The sequence below is a fragment of the Anas acuta genome, chromosome 19 (assembly GCF_963932015.1).
Source record: "Anas acuta chromosome 19, bAnaAcu1.1, whole genome shotgun sequence".
NCBI classification, from domain to species: Eukaryota; Metazoa; Chordata; class Aves; order Anseriformes; family Anatidae; genus Anas; species Anas acuta.
In genome coordinates this window covers 5,729,529-5,750,999 of record NC_088997.1, presented here as the reverse complement: position 1 = coordinate 5,750,999, position 21,471 = coordinate 5,729,529, and the positions used below count along the sequence as shown (strand labels likewise).

At 37.2% G+C, this 21,471-nt stretch overlaps 1 protein-coding gene across 3 annotated transcripts; it reads right to left on the bottom strand.

Moving 5' to 3' along the window:
• Positions 1–4,042: 4,042 nt before the first annotated feature.
• INPP5K (inositol polyphosphate-5-phosphatase K) lies at positions 4,043–21,447 on the bottom strand. 3 transcript variants are annotated; one of them, XM_068656405.1, is made up of 13 exons: positions 21,262–21,447; positions 18,728–18,835; positions 17,969–18,077; positions 14,874–14,990; positions 14,368–14,540; positions 13,387–13,498; positions 12,711–12,820; positions 12,079–12,105; positions 10,197–10,389; positions 9,809–9,946; positions 9,197–9,280; positions 7,836–7,940; positions 4,043–6,772 (listed from the first exon to the last, which is right to left on the bottom strand). In XM_068656405.1, the coding sequence occupies exons 1-13, from the start codon at positions 21,294–21,296 to the stop codon at positions 6,674–6,676; spliced, it is 1,410 nt and encodes a 469-aa protein (XP_068512506.1). In that variant the 5' UTR covers positions 21,297–21,447; the 3' UTR covers positions 4,043–6,673. The 3 variants fall into 3 exon arrangements, with proteins under 3 accessions (XP_068512506.1, XP_068512507.1, XP_068512508.1); XM_068656406.1 differs by lacking the exon at positions 12,079–12,105 and having other exon boundaries at positions 21,262–21,445; XM_068656407.1 differs by lacking the exons at positions 18,728–18,835; positions 21,262–21,447 and adding an exon at positions 17,311–17,432.
• Between the last annotated feature and the right edge of the window lie 24 nt (positions 21,448–21,471).

The window sequence follows — 21,471 nt, the reverse complement described above, 5'->3', positions numbered from 1 at the left end:
CGAAACTGTAATATGAAAGACCTTACAAACATACCGAGAGATTTTATTTAGAAAAGGTTCTCCTTCTTCTAAGGTGCTCAGTTTAAAGTGACAGAGCAATATTGATTGCTCCTGTGGTGCCTACAGGAAGTTCTTCAAATTCCCCTAGATCTAAATCATTATTTATTGAATTGTTGAATAGCTAACTAATCATGGCAAAGGAAATTAACTTGTACATGTTACTGCACAAAAAATCCTACTACAAATATTAGAAGAATAAAATGGTAAACATAAACTCTGGTTTAAGTGTAATTACAGCATTTTGCTGAAGTCATGTAATCCATTAAGGCAGCATCTAGACCAATAATCCCCACACACTCCCCTAACAGATGCAGATACCCTGACAATGACCATGGAGGAAAAAGATCAGTCTAAACACCGGGTATTTCAAGACTTGCTGTTATGGGACAACTCCGTCAATCTTATCTGAATACACAAGGCTGAGTTTTCAGCTCTACACAGAACAATTCAAGATGATACTGCTTGTCAAAAACCAAACCAAACCAAATGTACATAGATGTTAAGATTAACAAGCATTTGGCCATTCAAGAGTGGACGCAGAACACCAGTCTGTTCTGCAGCTGAAAAGAAACGGCCTGGCACTGTTCTGCGTTTTGTATCTGGAATCATTCTTACACTGGCCTTAGCCATTATATAAATCGTTGGACTGGGCATATCCTGGTTTCCTTGACCACTTACTTTCCAATATAAGGCTACATTGAAAAAGAGATTTTATCAGATTAAAGAAAAAACCACCACTGTCACTTCCTGAAACAAAAACCAGACCTATTCTCAGTAACATGGAGCAATACCGTGTCCGTCTTATCTACCCTTCATATATGGAGACGTTACGAAGATTAATAGTCCAGAATGTGAAGGCCGTTTAACTGGAATGATTTGTGACACAGATGCCAGAATTGTGTTGTGTTTTTTTTGTTTGTTTGTTTTTAAAAAGTGGGCTACAAGTAAATGAGAACAAGAGAAAAAGGGTAGACTAAGCAGATGCTTTAAAGTGTGCATGTGTGTGTATTTACCCTATAATTATATGCATAAAAAAAAATAGAAAAGGAAGGAGAGGAACATCGGGTGATCTTTGCCAAGGCTAGGCAGTACACTTTAAAACCAGTTGCAGTAGGGCATGTATTGATAAACAATGCTGAAACATTTCCCTCTAGGGCTGATGTCTGTATTTGACATCTTTCAGTTTCAAAGTATGGTTGACAAGTTAAAGTATTATTTTTTTCTTCTTTTTTGCAATGCTAGCGGATTACTATTCTCTGAACTCTTCCTACACCCCTGCATTTCCTCTCACCAGTTTATGTTCCCAGATCTCATGCTGCTTCTGACTTCAGTGTTTTCCTCCAGTGATCCTTCCAACCTGTGCTCCAAGTGCTCCCACACGGGTTCTCTTGCTACTTTCTAGACTGCACATATGAGATGCTGTTACTGTTTTGATAGCAGGGACCTTGTGAGGGGAAGAAGACAGTTGCACTGTAATACGAGGTGGGATGTACACACACACACATTATTTTTCTTAAGTTGAAGCTATCTAACAGACAAGCTCAGTATAGTTCCCTTCAGTAGCTCAGTTTCCAGAGTAACTGAAGACAGTGTATACTGCACAGATTAATCAGGTGGCAAGTACCATTGCCTCAGCTGTCAAAGCAGCCACACAAACAGCTTACTGCACGCTGTATGCTATACAACTCCCTGATGTTTGAGTTTGTCCCCTAAAAAAAAGGTTGAAGAATACAGAGATGAGGGAAAGCTGAACATATAGAAGACTGACCTCAAAACACTTCTGTCTTTACACAGAAATCTTTTTGCCCGTTCTCTTTTAATATCAGTATAAAGAAAAAACAGGTATAAGAAAACTAGGATACTACCTGCCTAATGTATGAGTTATGAAGTTAAATAATATTGGTACTCCTGCATTGATGGGCACTTTCTATAATCTCTATATCATGTTGTTAAAAAATGCTTCATTTCAATCACCTTCAAATAGCAAATCCCTTTATCTAAGGATAGCAAAGGCCATCAGAAATATTCTTGCTCGTAATGCAGAGCTCTCAGAAAAGGTATCGTTTCCTCTCTCAAGGAAAACCTAATTCAAACTCTGTCCAACTGGCCTTTCCACTGCAGTATATTAAGACAAGTTCATCTGAGTGTCACTTAGTGTCCAAGAGCAGAGAAGGAAGTAGTGGTAGTAGAAACAATAGTCGTTATCAGAAGGTATTTTTAGAGTCTAACAAACACGCAAGACATCTTCGAAATATTTCCTGTTTACACAGAGCTGTACTATCTATGTGCAATGATATACTGCATATCCTGAGGTTAGTTAGGAATCAGAGGTATAAGGAAGTTAAATAAGGCTATACTGACGAACACTCCTTGGTAGACATATTTCATATTTTAAAATAAACTCTAACAGCAGGGAATTGTGAAGTTGTCTTTAGAAGGAAGAGATTTGTTAGTAAATGTACACTAAAAATACAGAAAGTTAAAATATGTAACAGACTTTTCACAAGGAAAAAAATATCTTAAATTACATAACCTGTGAAAAAGTGTATTTAGTAGAACCTGTTCTTAAATGTTAAGACAGCATTTTCAGTGGTTTGAGCCTTTTAAAAGGAAAAATATCAAACCCAGTTTCAAGGAATGAGAAGTGAGAACTCTAATAGATCTAAGGATGCCTCAGAAGTAGCGACTGTTTCTGACCCCTTTTTTCATTGTTTCCCTTGGCTAAAATAGCACTCCAATTCCTCTCTTTAACTGTGTTGTTGTCAGCTATCGTTCATCCAACTCCACCCCATCAGCATTTTTTCTTCTATCCAGCTAGAAACCAGTCAAGTCAATTTTGAAGCGACTATGTAATGGAGGAATTGTGGAAACAAACACGCAAGTTAGATTCCAAATGCTCTCACCAGAAAATATAGTACTTTGATCACAAATAATACAGACGTTTGTATGGGACAAGACTAAACGTCACCTATATTTCACTGCCTCCCACTAAAAGGCCTATGCTATTTTACGTTTGAAAGCATTGTTGACAGCATAAAAGTAATTTCCAAAATTAATAATGAGAACTAAAAAAGCCTTAATCACAGACAATTTGTCTTACTAAACAAACCAGGCCCCAAGTTGATCAGAGAAGTTCCCAATGTTGTGAACAAGAGGAAATACTGAAAACTGATGATGAATCATTGATGAGAAGTATTGTGCACAACATTAATATACACACAAAAACTATGAATCTTCGGTACAGAACTTCATTTAGGGAAGAATTTCCAAAACACACCTGCATACATTTTCTCAGGGAAAAACAAACAACAACAATGCAGAGAACCACCCCATATAAACCTGTCCCTGTGTAAGGGAGCATAATTCCCTTGGCATGAACAGAGCTGCACTAACACAGACACAAAGTATAGGTCAAATTGAAGGAAAACAGGTTCTCCTGAAATAAAGATTTTGAACCCAACAAGTGCTAAGTCTCTAACAAAACAAACAAAGTTGCCAACCAAATAAGCTAGTTCTCCTTCGTTACTAACATGTGCTCTGCAATTCAATATTACTGAAATTATGGCCTATGGGTGGAAAAAAAAAAAAGCAAGAGGATCTTCTTTTCCCAACAATTTAAACATGCAACTATTTCAGATGAATTTTGTATCGAGATACCTTTTCTGGGGGGGGGGGAGAAAAACTCAAAACAGATGCTTACAGCATCACTTAAGTTCATTTAATATTAGTCTCATTTACAGGAAGAAAAAAAGTCTTTTTAGATCAATCTGTTTTATCCAAAAGAAAAGCAGTATTTGCCTTTGGCTTTCTGTTTCAGTCCAAAGCCCTACCACATATGTTATTAGTGACATTTCCATTCTAAAATACTACTGTATGTGAGTATTAAACATCACCAGAGTTTCTTGGAGAAAGGTTACCATGCATGGAATCGATTCTCCCCACTCAAACCAATGTCTTTGTTCTCAAATTAATCGAGGCCATGTAGAACACTTCACTGCCAGGATTTATTTTAGTCATACATGAAAAGAAAACACATGAGTATAAAAACATTTCCAGTGATCATAACATCCAATCAAAGGTGCTTTTTTTTTAAAAAAAAAAAAAAAGAAAAGATAAATTTCATTAGAAAATGCATCATTACAGATCATGGAATAGTTTGAAAAGCTACCATAGGTAACAGTAGTAAACAAAACTGCTACTGTGTGCATAATCTTAAAGAAGTATACAGTTCTGTGCAGCATCTTCCTAACACACGATCAGATTCAATCGCAGCTGCTGTGGGCATTTTCAGTGAAGTCCCGTGGCGCAAAGGATTAGTTTACAAAATGCAGCTTCTGTCTCCAGTGATTGAGAGAGTTATCAGTTCTCATACAACATTAAGGAGCTTGGGTTTCTCACCCATGTAAAGCGGCTGTATGGCTCCCCCTCTGAGCTGCTCGTGAATGGCAGATGCACCCTGATTAGAAGAAACTGGATCTTGGTCCACAATAAATCACCAGCTATGGTCTGGAATTCAAAGACCACAGTTCTTTGAGCTCTCCATGGGAATCTCCTTGCATAGAGCATGGTATTACAGTTACACAAGAAAAAAACAGAAACAGTAACGACTTAAAACCTGCAAGTTATTTGCACTTCAGTCGGATTTGTCTGATGCTGTAACTGCCATGAAAGGTCACATATCTGAAAGATTTAGTGCAACACAAATCCTTGCAAGACTGCTACAAATGTGAAAACGGTTTCTAATATTGTTCCAAAGTATAATAGGAATGTCACGCCTCAAGGCGGTTTTAATCCATGCAATGAACACAGGATCTTTCTGAACCTGACCTCCCTACTTAAAACTGGAAACATTTTCCAACACCAAGCATTAGTTGAGATACAACTAACTGAAATTTACAGAGGCTAGGTGCTCTTGAACCCCAAACTGCAACAATCTAACCAGTTCACCCATTATAGTTTCCACAATATACAAAGACTCTGGGACCCCAGAAGATTTTATACAGTGAATGACATAAGGAAGCAACTGAGAAAGAAATTTCCCATCAAGGTAGACACTTTCTATCGCAAAAGAATCCTAACAGAAATAACTAAGACTATAAGAATAAAATAGAATCCACTTGGTTCTGACGCAAAATAAACATACCAGCAGCAGCATCCTTTGCTTCACTCTTCCACTTGAGCCAAATTTTCTCTTTTCCATCCATAACCAACAAGACGGTGATTAGCAACTAACTTTACTTACCATACACAGTAGGTAACTCAAAGCTGTGTCTAGAACATGGAGACTAACAAGTGCTCTTTTCTGTCACTGAAATCTGACATTCTGTGGAATGGTGGTGTCTCTTCTAAATCCTTTCCAAAGACCTCCCTTTCCTTATCAACAAACAAAACCATTTCTAAAGCTAAATACCTTTCAGGTTTTTAAAATTACTTGATCTTTCTTATTCTATCTCCACCCTCAAGTGCACAGGATACATTCAAGTCTAAGCACCACCAGGAAAAGAAATTTTGCAGACTGATTGCTAGAAGTGAAAGAGTTCCACAATTTTTGGTAGCACAGATAATGCTATAGAAAAAACCTTGTTCCACTAAGTTTTCCATTTATAATTCATGTCACTTCATGTAGTATGTGTAACAACAATGTAGCCTAATAGTATCAGGGATGAACTATGTCTTTAGCTTTATAAATATGATACAGCAGAGAAGAGGCAGGGTTAGCATGTTCACTAGCTCTCTGCCAACAAGTGCTTTATGAGCTATGAACTGCCCACCTGTGCTAAAGCATTTCTCAAATGAAGCTACTGCTTTCAGAAATTTTGAGATTCTGCTTAACTCCAAGCCAGGGAAAAAAAAGTATTTTTACTTAAAAAAAAAAAAAAAGGACAAAAGGCATAGGCAAATTGATGAAGTGTTTTGTAAAAGAAGAATCTACCCCCAAAACAAAACAGGAAAAGTGTGTTTCAATAAAAGTATCTCAGGCTTGAAAAATTAGAAATGAAAAATCTTACGAACAGGTATCAGCAAGGCATGAAGAAAAGGGACATACTACAGAAGGAAAATTTACATGCTCCAGAGATTAAGTTTTTCTGTGACTTATTACCACATGTGTTTCCCATAAGGTACTTAGCTTACATTTAAGTCAAATAATTTTTCTTTTTAAAATAAGCTAGATAGCTATATCTAATAAATAATTTTTAAATAACTTCATTTAAACTAAAAAACTAGAAATCAGTGATTAAGTGGTTACAGCTTAGTGAATACTGTATTGTAAATAAAAATATCCTCTGGAAAAAAAAAAACAAACAAAACAGTCTTAAAAATCTATTACAGAATGCAACTTAGGTTAAGTCACTGGATTAAAAGCTTGTATCATTTTAAATCACACAGCATTCATTAGGTGCTATTTTTACAATTCCTATCTAATGTAAGTTACTCTCACTGGAACAGTAAAAATGCTACCACAATAAATTATCTTCTACACAGTTTCCAAACAGCCCTACCTGTCTTACTTGCACTGCCTTACTCCATCTTCTAAGAGTAAAAGTTTATAATCACTAAGACATAAAGAATCATCTGACGCCTGAATCAGGACCACTGAATGCCCCTTCTGACTTCAGAACTCAATATGTGATTGCAGATTGTCAGGTGTTTGCGTCCAGCTGTTCTCTTCCTGTGCCAGATCCTTTTCTGTTGATGTTCTATTTGGCTGAATCTAGAAGAAAAACAATAGTTGAAAAATTATGGCAACACACTGTTTCTAAATGCTATCAATATACCATCATATAAAGATATGCTGCATATTTGATAAAAACTAAAAAAAATGCGTATATACAGAAATTATGAAGCTTTAAAAATCTATTAAAACATTAATAAGATAAAAACATTAAGCATCATGGAAAAAGAAAGGTATCCTAAAAGTGACTGAGTTTATTATATTTATATGCTGTGTTATATTCACACAGAAGTGATAACTATGTTGCAGAGTTTGTAACAGATTTTAAGCTCCTAGACAGCTGAAATACTGGACAATGTAATAGAAAATTTTTACCAATAGATAAGAAACAGATGAACAGTATCACTGAGGTTTACCAGCCAGCTCAGCAATTTCATTACTGTATCTCTTACAGTAACAGAGTGTCACAGCCTTCTAAAACCCTCTTCATCCAACAACAACATAGAACTTCCATTTCAGCCATCCCACAACACGTTAGCATGGCAGCAAGGGAAATGATGCACAAACAAAATGATTTTGGCAAAGAGAAGCGACAATTGGTCACTTAGTCTGCTCTGTACAGGTTAAGTTAACCTTCCGGAAATTAAACAGAGCCTGTTAAACAAATAACTTGAATTCCAACTGCCCTGTCTTTCCCTAATTTAAGTGATACAGGAAGCACTTCCGTGCAAACCTGCCACAGAAGAGATCAGAAAAAGTTCACTCACTATCTGTCAGAAACTTGGCAGCATTTGTAGTTCTCATTTTTATGGAAAGCAGGGACCTAACTGGCAGAGCACGAAGTTCCAAAAAAATTAAAGACTAGAGAGAGCTGCCTTATTTCATTAGAAAAACGTGCTGCAATAATAGCTACTTAGAATCTTTTAGAACATCAGCAAATTCTTTTACTGGCTGTTAGCCAGCATATACACTTTTTGCAGTTACTGCTGCTGCCATCTCCCATGGAATTAACCCAGTTGCACACGCCTGTGTTCAGATGCATATGAAAGCAAAAGAAGTAAAAATCCCAGCCAAAATTAATCAAAGCTTCCAAATGTATTACCTGAAAAGGCTGGCTGATACCAACTATTGCCTGCAAATTATTGCTGTAGTAACAAAGCAAAAATTCTCCTCCTGCATCAGGTATTTCTGCAGCACTCATGTAAACCTGTCAGCAAAAATAAGAACAGGGGCGAAGGGTAATTTCCACAGAGAAAACAACTTTCAAAAAGTAGTCTCTGCCTTTCAGGAAACCATAAAATTCAGTACTTGCTGCTTATAAGCAAATTTTTAAACATAAGCTAAAAAGGATGAGCACAAAAATAATTCAGGAAACCATCTGAAAAGCCAGGAAGAAAAAAGTGAATATCCTTCACCATGTTAGCAAGCTGCCTTGGTTCAGCAAGATGTGAGAGGAAAGAGTTAGAAGGGAAGAGGCAAGGCCACACAAGCAGCAAGGAGGGAGATGAACTGCCTCCTGGTGGCAATAACCAGGTGTTACATGAAACAGCCACACCACCTCGGTTTTGTACTATCCTAAAGACTCACGGTTCCTTAACTGCTGCCCACAGTACCCTGCTAAAACAATGTTAACAGTGCTTAGATTTTTAAGCTTAGTAATGTGAAAGCATGGTGTCAGATAAATTTTGAGAGTCAGAATACTGACTCTCGAGTACAAGACAATTTGTGCTCTTGTTATAAACTTGACGTTAACTTAACCTCTAACAAGAAACGACTGCTTTCCATTATTGTCTGGAAACTTTCATCCATCCTTTCACTTTGCCCCCCAAATTAAATTCAAATTCCTGTTTGTTCAGCAAAATACAGATCATTTGTATGCAAAATAGTTTTTAATTATTTTTTAAATTGCTTTAAGTTATCACAACTTGAAAGCTATTTAACAGAGAAGTTTATAAGATGAGGCCAAAACACTTAGCAGCCAAAATGAATAAAAGTCTAAGAAGCACTGATCAGTAGCTGTATTTGACATCTGGAACTAATTGTGTCAGTCAAATTAAAGTACCTACAGTACTGAAAATGTAATGAAAAAATCATAAAATAAGTATTTAAGACACATTGAGAAACTTTGACAATTGGATGAAAAAATGGCCAGTTACATATTTATGTGGCAGAAATAGACCAAAATAAAAATGATGGTAGTCTTTAATAAAATCAAAGGTGGCTACAAGAACAATATTTTTCATCAGTTACTTTAAGCAACATGATCATCCCTGAGAACATATGCTGGATTATCTGAATATTAAAACAACTTAGAAGAGGTATATTAAACAATAATATCATTCCCAGATAGGTTTGACTGGAAAATCAGAAGAAACAAAACCCAGGAGAAAGAGATATGGAACAAAGAGATCCTTGAATAATGTTCTGTAAGAAACTACGCTAGAAAGAAACAAATTGGCTTACTTGCTTGCTGTCCTTGTTAGAAGAAATTTCATCATCTTCTACCCAAGCATAAGTAACATAGTCGTTCACATGCCTGAAAGCCACCTACAAAGAAAGATGTGAACCATCAGCTTTCTGAAGGAAACAAAAAACGTGTCACATGGAAAACTCAAAGATGTGAGAGGCACGGTTATTCACTGCACTAGATAAAACATTTTGTTTTTAGGATCAAAACATTTGGGGGCTGGCAGATATCTTGAATTTCTGAGAGGATGAGAATGGCCTGTTGTCACACACTTTCACTGACTTCCTTTCATTTGTTCTCTCTCTCGAGTAAATCTTTTGAACCATAAGCATTAAGGGAAGGCAATTCCATTTCACAGCTCCTGACAACCATTTTACTCACACACATTATTTTAGCAGAAAATTAAAAGAGTGTGTAAAAGTTCACAGTCATCTTGAGAGGCAACTAAACTCTCACATACAGAACCTACCAGCAATCAAGGATACATGACTATTTTGGAAAGCTTTCCACTAGCAAGAATCACAGTGCCCTATGCCAGAAGACTATCAACTATCTCTTCCTGTCATATCCACCATCTTCATTAAAGAGCCACAATGCAGGAATGTTACCTTAAAGAGTCCAATCCAGTCCCAAGCACTGCTTGGGAATTCAGGCACTGCAGAATAGCGGATCAGAACATCATGCTCTGCACTCCACTCACCCTCGGGATTCAGTGTGATCAAAGGATCTGTTAGAAGAGGCTTCAGCTAGAAAGAGAACAAAATTTAAAGTCAGTCAAGTCTGTTTTTCTTTCAGTTGTTCTTTTCTATTCTCTGCCACACCTGCTGTGGTACTCTTAAACAAATGGAAATAACTTGAAAGCAATTTGCTGCCTTCACTTTAATCAGAACGAAACACAGAGATTAAGACTTAGAATACGCAGAAAAACAGCTTTTCTTTTTTTAAACTGTGTAGAAAAACAATTTTATTTTTAAAACAACAAAAGTGGGACATCACCTCAAGCCCAAAAGTTCCTGTAACAGGTTTGTGATCGCTGATCCCATAGCTCATGTGACTGATATAGTTATTCAACGTAACAGAAATTGTCTGTTCTTCTTCAGAGAATTCGCCTTCTTTTGATGCATGCTGGCAGAGACTTTTCACTCTCCAAAGAATTCTATCAGTCCATGCTGGCTTCCTTTTCTTCTCGCTACAGAAATAAAGTATAAAAGTGAAATGAGAAGAAAAAAACAGTGCGAAAAGCTAAAAATAGTGTGCAAAATCTACTCATAGTTGAAAGACTGTCAGATATGTATTAATATAAGAAGGCAATCGTATCCAACCTTCATTTTACAGCTCTGTTCAACATGCTTTACAACCAAGGATTCTTCAATTTGAATGCAACTCCATGTACTGGAGATAAGGTTCATAGGTTTCTGAAAGAGGAGTAAAATGAATGGGAGAAGGGCATTCCAATGGGTTAGTCAGCTTCGTACAGGAAATGATACTTTCTCCTAATACACTCCATCAGAACATGCAAGAATGTTGAGATGATTCAACAACTGCCCTAAGCTTCAAATGTATGGTCAGTCTGAGGAACGGGGCATAAACTTAAAGACGTGGGAAGAGTCTGAATGGTATTTGAAACTATTGAAAATTTTTGAGAACAAGTTTACTTTAAAAACTGAAATTGGACAAACTTAGGTAACTTATATTAATCGCAGGTGACACAGCAATGTTTTCCTCTAACCTGCACTAGTCTGTATTGCAAGTCTGCAAGCCGTTGCTGTCCCATAACAAGAGACTATAAAAATCCCATAATCAATAAAATTGTGCCTGCGACTGTACTGTATATCAAGCTGCAATCGTAATTCAGAGTTTCCTTTTATACCATATCAATAACAACAGAAGACATGAGCCTTCGGTGGTTCTCTCTGTAGTGGGAGGAAGCCTTAACAGCAACTCTCTGTATGGATGTATCACTTCAAATTGAAATGGAGAAAAGATCATACCCTATGGAAGAGGAATTAGAATGGACTAGATTGAATTATAAAAGTTAATGAGCAGGATGTGTAAGGAAAACTGTCAGTTTAATATCAAAATCACAAACTGGAAATGCCATTTAGTTCAATATTCAACATATTTGTGTTTCACCCCTTCCCATATACAAGTCTGACTCACCTTTAATAAGGTGGAAAGATTTTAAATGACTAAGGGGCTATATCCCGCTCACTCCAGTAATTACATAAACCGACAGAAATCTTTATGAGCTGCCATATGTCTGCTCTGCTGTGCGAGAAAATACCAAAAGAACAGCTTAAAGTTAATACACTCACTTTTTAGAGAAAATGGCATACTAGGTGGGAAAGAAAAACTCAAAATCCACATAGAAAAAGCATCAAAGATTAAATGTGAAGCACACTTTTCAGTGATGCTCAAAAGACCCAAGTGTCTTGAGATCTACTGATCATGCCCCCATCCAACCAGAATACCTCTGGCAGCAACAGCAGAAAGCACACAGTATGCATAAGCATACATTCTGTTCTGTAAGTAAGCCAACACAGACTATTAGGCTGTGAATCATCCTTAGAATTTCTAGTTTTGGATTTTTATGCATATATTTTTTTGTTAAACGGATTTATTGCAAGTCCTATTATCTCGCTTTACACTCAATTAGAGAGCAAAATGTCTTTGGATCCAAACAAACTTCAAAGACTAAGTGCAACAGCAGAGTAGATAACACTACAGCTTTCAGACAGGTTCAGAAAATCCTGAAGAAAATCAGCTGTCATCTGATTTTCAAATATTTCACAAAAATCAAATCAAAAGCTCAGAAGGAGCATTGTTTTGATTCTGAAATATTTACAAATCTATGAAATCCAGAAGGTTATCTTCTTACTTAAACCAAAACAGGGACTTCTGCTCTCTGGAAATAAAGAAAAAGATCAGTACAAAACCCCTGTTTGGACAGGAACTTGTCCTTCTCTTGAAACGTAAGATTTATATTTAACAACAAACTTCAATGCCAGAGAAAACCTTTGGAAACTTAAGCTACTCCATTTTACAACTTAAAATTATTTATAAAGACACATTTGCATTTATTTTCAAATGCAAGCAGTATCAAATAAAATGCTTATGTAGAGAAGGCAAACAAAAAATGCAGATGATTACTCTTTTCCTTTTTGCTTATTTCTGATAATCAAAGGATGATTTTAGTATTAAAGACAAAAAACAAAACAAAAAAAATAACATACATTTTAAACAAGTACTAGTTTATCCTGTTAATCTAGTCTTTCCAAAAAGAAAGCTGGGCTTTCTTTTTCACTCTTTTCACTCCTGCTCCTCTCATGCAACCAGTAGGCTCAGGCTTCTTTAGAAATGTTCAGATTTGTCCGCTGAATGAGCCTATCAGAATAGCTCAACAGCTTCAGTTAACTAGCACATTCAGGAAATTTGTTTAGCAAAGTTATATATCACTCAAGTACCATGTTGTAATACTCCATGTCTGAACAAATCTTACTGTGCTTTTACCTTGTATCATATACATCTGAATAAAGGTCAAACTTGTAGGTGGGTTTAAACTGCAGAGGACCCTCTATGAATTCCTGAAGAAATGCTTCCTTCTTTTTTGCCATATTTAACTGCAGAAATAAAAAGCAACTTTTAGTTACATTTAAAAATTGGAGCTTAGAAGTTAATTGGGAAAGGAACTGAGAAAGCATTTTCCAAGAAGAATTCAACATCTCAGTCAGTATAAGATATTTGAAAAAGTAAATTCAGAAGTGTCTCTTTGTTACTGCTAGAACTCCTGACATGATCTCTTTAAAAGTTTTGTAGCAGTTCTGATCAAATGCCAGAATAAGAGTCTCTTAAAAACAATTCTTGGGAGCAGAAAAGAAGGAGAAATTAATGTGAGGAACAATTCACAAGACATGAAGTTCAAAGAAAGCTTCAGTCAAACACAAACACTGTAAATGAGTAAGAAATTAAACAAAGGCAGAAAAAGATTGTAATTAAATGAGGTTTATGACCGAGAAATGAAAGAGCAAACAGATAGCTCTGTTCCACCTCAAGACTACTCTGAATTTGTGTCTTTAATAGAAATTAGAAACTCAAGAACTAATGTTAATTACTACAGTGTGTTTGTATTCATTTAAAAATAATAATAGAAGTAATTTAAAAAACATAATAAATTAATACAACATACCTGGTCCTTCTCCCACAGCAAATTGTAACGCTTGTTATTTATTGATTCTCGGACAAAATGTATGCCATAATCTGCTATCCGGAAGTTCAAATCTCCAAACCAGAAGAGAATGCTAAAAACAAAACAAAACAAATCAGACAAAAAATACACAAAGGCAGAAGATTTGTAGGAATTGATTAACTCATGAGGGAAGAATTCAACAGGCACTATCAAGAAAATGAAACATTAAATAGAAGTATCAAACACATACTAGGATAGGAAAACTGATGATTTGAAAGTTGCCTCATATATATTTACATAATTTTAATGAAGTCATTAACAATTAAATCTAGAGTGGGTATGAAATATCACTTTATCTGGCCTGGTAGTTTTACGGGTATAAACAAAAAAACCCACCAACATCTAAAACATTTTGTCTCAACTCATTTTTAAATAGTTCTATTATAATCCTTAGATTCCAGCATTACGTGGGGAATTCTCACAAGAAAACAATGAAATACATAAATAATTTAATTAAAAATTGTTGAAAGAAATGGTGAGACACCTGAAGTAAGTATAATTCATATAACTACAGAAACCATCAACCAAGAATTTAAAGGCTGAGAAGCCCTCAGCTAGTTACTAGAATTTTTACAGGAATAAAAACATACCAAAACAACATCACAAATCTCCTCCAAAAACGGGAGGAAAACAGTCATTTAATAGTGATCCACACTATTTTTGGTATAAATAAGCTTCTAAAGTTCTCTAGCCTCTGGCATATGCAGCCTCTTCTCTTCAAGATTGGAAGAGAACAGTCTGCCAAAATAGACTTCAGGTCAGTTTTTTCAGCCTGGCCTCCTAATATTCAGGATTAATTCTGAAAAGGCATTTAAAATAACAATGATGCATCAAAACTCCCAAACCCAAACTCTTTGGTACATGAGCCTACCATTTAACAGATAAAAACAATACGGACAGAATAGAGTCAGAACAACTCACTCATGGTCCAAGGTACTTGGAATATTCTCTCCTTCAAACTGCAATTCCAGAATTTTTTCAAAGTCATCTAGTCGTTGCTCTGTGTTCTCCATGTGTGCTGGCAAATGGCAGTTTATGAAGCAAACTGTGTGACCATAGAGGGACATGCGAATGGTGACTCCTCCTTTATTCCCCTGGAACACAGAAAATTAATGTTCTCTAAAACCACAGTCAACAACTGCAAACACAATGGTTAATAACAGCAAGATTTAATTTTTTTAGATATTTAGATTTTAATTAATACAATTTCTTCCCATATAAGTTGTTGCATATCAGCTAATAAACTGGTAAAATATTATGGTCTGTGCTACATGTTTGCAACCAGGTTCAAACAACTGAGTCTCACTGCTTATTTATTTTTAAGTAACCCATATACCCTCTCTCCCACCACGAAACCATTTAGAGGCACACAGCATCATAAGCACAAGTAACCAATTTAGGCAATCAAATCTCGGTTGTTTCTTTACCCAGTATCCATACAGGCCTGTGCGTGTGTAGTGGGTATGAACGTCCCGGATGAAAGGAAGGTGGACGTGCTTCACAAAGATCAGAAGTAGCAGTCCCTGCATGCGAACGGAGGAGAGCTGGAAAAGATACAAAATGGTTGTTTCCAGAGAGCAATTTGGAACTCCTTGGATGTACTTCATAGGAGCTGTTAGGTAAGGAATGCCAGAGCAGAAATCATGCAATCCCTTTGCCAAGCCTGGCATCAGTACTGGGACATTGTACATGCAGACACATTTCAGTGCTGTGAAGCATATGTTCCTACAGTAGACTTATTCATAAACAAATTTTTGATGAATCTCTTAATTAATATTATCTCTTAATTAACATTAGTGTATTATATTGCAAACTTGAAGTTGATCTCAAAATGTGTTTGTCAAAACATTTCTGCAGACCTTTATTCTGCCTCACTAGCCTCATTTCTCTCTGAGCAGCCTGTTCATGAAGAACCAAATCCTTCATTTTTCACCCATTTTATAATATTGCACACCTACAAGTTCTCTGACAGAAGCAAATTTTTCAAACTGAAACATCCTTCAGCACATAACTGATCACTCTAAATCCCATTACAATACCTAGCAGGCATGGCAGTTGCTCCTAGGCATCTGCAAAAACAGCAAGCTGTAAATAGGAGTATCTCAGTAGCCTGTTATTCCTTTAAAAAATGATGTACTGAACACTTCCAAAGCAAAGATGTTCATATAGGACATAAGACGCTATTTCAGCTTCAATATACATTTAAGGTATGTTTGGTTTGGGCTTTCTTTTTTTGTGAAGACAGTGTAATGAAGACGATCATCAAAATTTATGAATTTTAACTTTATGTTGTTCCTGACAAAAGGCACAAAACTCAGTGTTTGTTTTAATGATAATGATTCAATTTAAAATGCACATTGAAATTGGTCAATTTTGAGTTGGGTGAACTTAGAGAAAGACTATGTAAGAATAAAAACCATTATTAACACTGACTATAGAACTGCAGAAGTATACCAACTGAGCCCAAATTTTGCTACAGAATTCCTTCACTCTTTGCCTCCGCATCTACACAGTTAAGTGATTTGAGAATACATGTTACCATTTTCATTGTCCCTGAACCTAATAAAATACTAAACAGTGTAACAAAATGATGAATCACAGTTACTAGATAACAAATATTTGTATCCAATCAAATAACAAATTTTTGTATTCAAAATTTTGTTGACTAGATACAGTATTTTTCAGTCCCTTTATAGACCTTATTCAGTAAAGAGAGACCTGGTCCTGGGGCTCAACTCTTTCTATTTTCCCAAGCTCAAGGTTATTTGCTACATTTCAATCTGCTCTGGGCTGGTCTCCAGACATTTCTCCAGATCCACAGACCACTATGACATCTCTTCCCTTTACAGGTGTTGAGCATCAAAACACAACAGGTCTCTCCTCTGCTGGAACTAGCATAATTCGCACCGATAGGCAGTGCCAAATTAAGGAAAAACCTTTTATAGAAGGGATGTTTATTGTGAAAGAACCGACCAATCCCAACCAACCTCATACTGTGGAAACAGACCCTATTACTGAGGGGACAGGATGCCCAAGGGTGACTAATAGTCCCCTACACCCAGCCTCGTCACAGTTCAGCACACAACAGGTAACTGCTCCTCTCTAAATCAGCCAGCTTCCCAGCTGAGTCCTAGGGTGAGCTCTCCTGCCTGTTTTGATTTTGACCTGGCCTGCCAGTAACATGAAAGACATGTCAATGACCTCGTTCTCCTCTCATTATTAGCGCTAATCCAGTCCCGCTGAAAACCATTAGGTGGCAGCATGCATTCCTCAGTGTGTCCAAAGTGCTGCATTTATAAATTAAAATTCAAAATCAACCATGCATGCCACTAGAAATTCTATTTAACTGCACACACGTCCTGAACATCAGCCTGCAGACAGATCTTGAATCGTCATCAGCAGTGACTTATTCTAGAATGAACTATGTTTTCTTTCCTTTTTATTAATTCCCAATAGGTCCTTTGTTTTGTTTAATTACAGTTAAAAGAATTGCATAACTACTGAGTCTGATTGACATGCAGATAATATAATAAACTCAGCAAAATCACCTTGAAACAATGCCCAATTTAGAAAACCAGTAAAACATTCAAAAGGCTTTTAATATCTACTTATTAGGGAAATTCAGGATACTCTCCTACATTACTATTCACATTACTAAAGCAGCCAGTACTTTAGCTGACCTTATGCCCTATGTATTAGCAAAAAATCCTGCCATTTAAGCTACCATACAATGTTCTAGGCCTTCAATTGAAATAAAGTCTTCAGAATGATCTGTATACCCTGCTAAAATCCCATTTTACATAATACGCAATCTGTTTTCACCTGCAAATAAGTTGGGGGGAAAAAAAAAGGAAGAAACCTTACCAATCTTAACGAAAATCACTGCCATTGCTTGGGACAGTTATAGTGAAAGCAGGTACTTAAGCAGACTACCTTAGAAGCATCACAATACACTTCCCCAATACTGCACAGAGCAAAAAAATTCTCTACAAATAAGAGAGAGATAGAGATATTGTGGCCACAGGAAATATGCTGTTGAGTGTTACGTTTACATCACATTTAATTTTAAGTAAACTTCATGACTCTATTCCTTGAGAATGTATTCTCATTATGACAGGAGTGATTATTTAACTCATCATGTGCTTCTGCAGCAATTAAACTGGTCATTGCCAATACATCTGAACAACTTCTCGCTGTTTATCAGCTGGGCTTCCATCAAAACTTCCCAACAGTTCCAAAATGAGAAATAAATAAATTTAAAGTGGAATTTTTAATGCTAAAATTAAGCAGATTATCAATAACAGAGAACATTTTTAAATGTCTTTATCAATAAAGCAGAAAAACACAAGTGTATCAGAGAATTATTTCTAACATTCATACACATACGGAAATGACTGACACGTGCAAAAAACACCAACTTATCTTTTATGGAGAGGAATGGGTTTGAGAAAAAAATATGCATAAATGGATCTAGAGATGTTTTCCTTCACTGCCGTAATGCTTATGAGAGATAAACAATTACCTTGATATATCCCAATGGAGACAACACAGTCATGAAAAAAATGCTCCATGGATCATCAAATGCCAAGTCAGACAAAAAATTTGTGATCCTTGAGTTCACCTCCTGTAGACTGAACACATCAAAATTACTCTCCCTGTACCACCTGGTTTTGACAGAATTCATATGACCTTATCAGAACACAGATCACAACAGACCTCTCCCAGCATTAAGTCTAAAGTTTCTCACTGCTGTTCAATGTCTCAATTGTAAGCATCCACAGGTCTATCACAGTGAGAAAAACAAAGCTAAAGGAGCTTATAAAAACCTGAAGTCAGTTTAAGGCAATGCTAAGATATATTATAACAAATAACATGACTTTCAGGTTTTAAAAATTTCAAGTGAGTTCAGATTGCGCATAATGACTTTGCAATTATTTCTTTAAAACACACTGAATTTTGGATAACTTTCATATCAAAAGGAATATGCTTATGCTCTATGCAATGTCAACAGCACCCGAAATACTTCTTAATTTGTATGTTTAGAAAAAAGTTATTCTCTATTTTGTCACAAAACAACAGAAAGGAGAGAAGATTCTCTTGCTATAAGTCATCTCTGTTCTAAGTCACTAATTCTTGTCTTCACCTTCTGCTAGGCTTAGTATTAAACCACCTCCTGGGTGGCAACTCACCCTGTACAGTCTTCCCGAAACCAACAACAAGCTGCTGAAACTTAGCAGTTTTGCAAGAGACTTAAAAAGCAAGTTCTTGAACATATACTTACCCTATAACATACATATCCATAGTTGGGCCCAGTGAGTTGAGCTGAAGTAAACTAGTGACATCAGGAGGTGGAGAAGCTGTGCCCACATTCCAGGTAACTAAGTGCAGCCTACAAACAAACAAGCAAACAAAATCATACAAAATCACTGCTAAAATTTAAAGATTAATAGATAACCCTACATGAATCTACTTTCCCCACAGAATTTCTGTCTACAGAAAATGAAGATTTTCTGTCACTTTTCATCAATCTTAAATCTATTTATTGGCTAGCATTAAAACCAAACCAAAAAAAAAAAAAGCCAACAACCAAACAAAAACAAAATACAAAGTCAATCAACTAGAGGGAGCAAAACCTGAATTCTTGCCACTTTTCCTTCAGCTTTTTCCCCCAGATAAGGAAAGCTTCATCTATAGTGCGAGACACTTCTTCGTGAATCTCATCATCTGAGCTGATATCCTCTACGCAAGCCATAAGTTGGGCCACCCGTTGACGGAGCTGCAAGCGGCTGCTGGACCCTGTGCTGCTGAAACTCGCAGACCGGCTGCGGATGTTGTGCAGGCTTTCTAAATCATGCAGGGAGAGGGCTGCTGAATCTTCAAGTGCATCTTCACTACCAAAGGATGCCATTTGCTCAAAAGAAAAGAATAACTATGCTCTGAAGTACTAGCCCATTAAAATCCTGAGCACAAAAGAAAGAGATGGCTAACAGTCTTCAAGATCAAGTTTTCACTCATGTGAAATTCAGCATTGCTTCTAATGCAAAAGGCCAAAAGTAGATGCAGCAATGCTGAAAAAAAACAAAACGTAGCATTACCACCACGCTCAATAGCTTGTTACAAAAGCTGCAACCACATCCTACCTCACACACTGAATTGTTCCTTCCTAATAGATTTAGTGTGGCTAATTCTGTAAGCTCACGATTTAAAAGAAGTTATTGTTGGTTTGAATCAATCATGTGCCTCTATCCGCAGGTTAGCAGAAATATAATCTCCAGCTTCTAAACGTACAAGTACACAGTTTTGACCAAAAGAAAGCAAACCTGCTGTCAAGCACCATCAGAAACATTCATATGCCACAGGACTTGTCTATTTTATATATATATATTTAAGATGGTGATTTCAATATCAGAGCTTCTAAAAAGGGATTTGCTTTACCATCAATCTTGTTACATGTCAGCCTTAAAAAACACTAAGCTGCTAATTTTCCATTCATCTCATTGAACCCTACAAACACTGCTGGATGGCTAAATAATGAAACTCACCACTATGCCCCTTATGGCAATATTTTTATGCCCTAATCAACTGCCTAATCAAGGTGACACACGATATATGTGGAAGAGATGGAAAGTGACCTTGCATCCCACACAAATTTAGTGATCCACAAAAGTCTGCATGCTGCAGATCTCACTCTGCCATCAGAGACATACACCACCTGGGAACTCCCCCAGTTAATTTCTTCAGGTTTTGTTTTCTCAGATAATTGTCTGAATTAACACTGGAGTCATCAGTTGTTACTGACAGAAATCAAGTTTCTTAAAGTGCCTAGTTTCCTAATGAGAACATGAGGAAAGACCGGAGTACTAGAATTCACACCAAAGGAAAAAATATTTGCACAAACTCGAATGAAAATTCAGTTTCACTGCAGGTCACAACCTTTAGCATTACACAACCAAAGCCCTATTGATGTTCTCTGCTACCTCTCAAGACCCCACATGCACTGCCCACCGTGAGGGGGAAAGGTTGTGGCAATCCCAATTTTCACTTGATACTACAAAAAAAAAAAATCCTTCGCCAGAGGAACGTTACAGTACTGACAAAACTATCACGGAGACTTTCAATACTGATGGACTTTAGTGCCAAGCACGCCTTCTGCAAATAAATCCTTCAAAATCAGCAAGTTATTGAGGGCACTTGGTGTCACTGACCCCTGCAATAATCAAACAGCAGAGGATTCTTTCTATTTATAATACTGTGGTATTGTGGCTTTAAGATCTGTGAGTAAATGTTCCTGTTAGTTTTGTTTTTTTAAAAAAAACTATTTTTCCTGTTATACAGTTATTCAAATCCCTTTTGCGTAGAATATTTATTCAACCAAATGCATGCCGTCACCGGTTGTGCCGCCACAACTTATCTTCAAAGAAGACGCAACATAAAAAACAACGTTAAGAGCAGAAGCGAAAGATGTATTCGAGCTCTTCCCTCCTCACAAGTTGAGAATTTAAGGCACCTGACACGTTACCAGCAAGCACAGCGGGTTTCTGCCCTCATTAAACGCTAAGTAGGTCTCCCCAAAATCCCCAGGTCCCAAACAATCCCCCCTGAGGCGCCGCCGGCACCACGGCTTTCAGCCCGGAGAATCAGCTTTTCTCCCCCATTTCATGTGACCACGTAACCTCGCCAAGCAGCCTAACACCCCAGTTAATGAGCAGAACCGCAGGTTTCGCTAATTCTGAGGTAATTCCGCAAAGCCTCCCCTGTTTTCTCCCAGCCCGAGAAGCCGCGCTCGGTCCCGCCCACCCCCCCCCCTCACCTCACCTCAGTCCCCTCAGCGCCGGCCGCGCGGGCTCCATTCCCGCCGCCACGGCTCCAGTCAGGGACACGCAGCAGAGAGGGCACCGGGGAGCCCCCGGCCTCGCCCTCGACCTCCGTTCAGCTTTCTCCCTCCCTTCTCCTCCCTCCCCTCAGCTGCCGGGCGGCCGTTGCCGCGCCCCTCGTGCCCCGTGACGGGGCGGGAGCACGGGGAAC

Excerpts from the sequence above, each read along its gene's own strand:
- INPP5K (XM_068656405.1), bottom strand. The coding sequence starts at position 21,296 with ATGGAGCCCGCGCGGCCGGCGCTGAGGGGACTGAG. Across the intron at positions 14,541-14,873 it reads CAGGCCTGTATGGATACTGG|GGGAATAAAGGAGGAGTCAC; the intron begins GTAAAGAAACAA and ends TCTGTGTTCCAG. Across the intron at positions 7,941-9,196 it reads CTAACAAGGACAGCAAGCAA|GTTTACATGAGTGCTGCAGA; the intron begins GTAAGCCAATTT and ends TTTTGCTGACAG.